The following is a 1,244-nucleotide window of genomic DNA, read 5'->3' on the forward strand; positions in this document are numbered from 1 at the left end:
ATCCCTCCCCAAATTAGATGAACTGATGTTCATGTGATACCAATTAACCACAATGAGACTGATTCAGGTACTCCCTTGGATTTTCTTGTGGAACCTAGTATAATCCAAGAAAAATCATATCATGGTCTCAAAGCCAAGAAAATTTACAAACAAAATAGAAACTCACCATATGACTGATCAAAACAAGCCATCAAGAACACAAAGGAATCAATTTCACTGTGAATTGAGATTTTTTTTTTTCTCTTTTGAGTGAATATTGGCAGATAGAGATCAGAAGAATATAACAATATAAAAATGATGATGATCCACCATTATTTCACCTCATTATAACTAGATTTCTACAAACAATAACCATTATTGAAACAGAGGTCATCAGCCCCATCAAGAAACCCCATAGGAATTCACTTCCAAAATGGGATCTTTTTACAAAAGGAATTAGATATTCTAGGAGCCAATGTACACGTGGACGCCAATGGCGAGGAGAAAGATGGCGACGAGACCGAAGTAGATGATGGAGTGGACCAAGATGGAGGCGCCGCTGGTCTGGAGGTTGCCGAATTCGACCACCCGCATCCTGCCGGGGATCTGGACGATGAGGCCCGGCGTGAGCAGGATGAAGAGGACGACCGCCACGAACACTGGGCCCCAGTCCGCCATCTCGCTTTACTCCTACCTGTTCTTCTTCTAGCCCTTCTCCCCTATTTCTCCTTCTAATCTGAGTTCCTCTGTTTCTCTCTTTGTTTAGGGAAGAGAGAGGAGGGGGAAGAGGGAGACGAGAACGAAGTGAGAAGGAAAGGAAGGGAATCTTTGGAAGAGTGAGGAGAGCCAATAGGTCCCACCTCAACCACTCTGATGTTGTCCTTTATCAAAAGCTTTGGTGGCTTCTCACAAGGAAATGCAAAGGAGCCAATGACGACAAAGGTGTTAGACAATATATCAAAAGAAAAAAAATGGAGAGAATGAGAGAGAGGAAAGAAGTTTTATTATCTCTATTCCAACTGTATACGATACATATATATATTATATAAAAAATATCAATCGATGTAGAATCATGTTAAAAAAAAATAATAATATAAAATTATTCCGACAAAAAAATATTATAAAATTATATTTAATAAAAAAATAATATTAATTATTATATGATTATTTATAATTATATAATTATCTAAAATTATACTAACAAAAAGATCTTTGATCGGCAATAAAACTCTTGGTCGGTAAGAAATCTTCTACAATTCAAATTC

At 37.3% G+C, this 1,244-nt stretch overlaps 1 protein-coding gene across 1 annotated transcript; it reads right to left on the reverse strand.

Moving 5' to 3' along the window:
• Positions 1–287: 287 nt before the first annotated feature.
• On the reverse strand, positions 288–792 carry LOC140859717 (uncharacterized). The gene has a single exon (XM_073262072.1). It carries the CDS (start codon positions 655–657, stop codon positions 445–447), a length of 213 nt encoding a protein of 70 aa, XP_073118173.1. The 5' UTR covers positions 658–792; the 3' UTR covers positions 288–444.
• Between the last annotated feature and the right edge of the window lie 452 nt (positions 793–1,244).

The sequence above is a fragment of the Elaeis guineensis genome, chromosome 8, assembly GCF_000442705.2.
Source record: "Elaeis guineensis isolate ETL-2024a chromosome 8, EG11, whole genome shotgun sequence".
In the NCBI taxonomy this organism is placed as follows: domain Eukaryota; kingdom Viridiplantae; phylum Streptophyta; class Magnoliopsida; order Arecales; family Arecaceae; genus Elaeis; species Elaeis guineensis.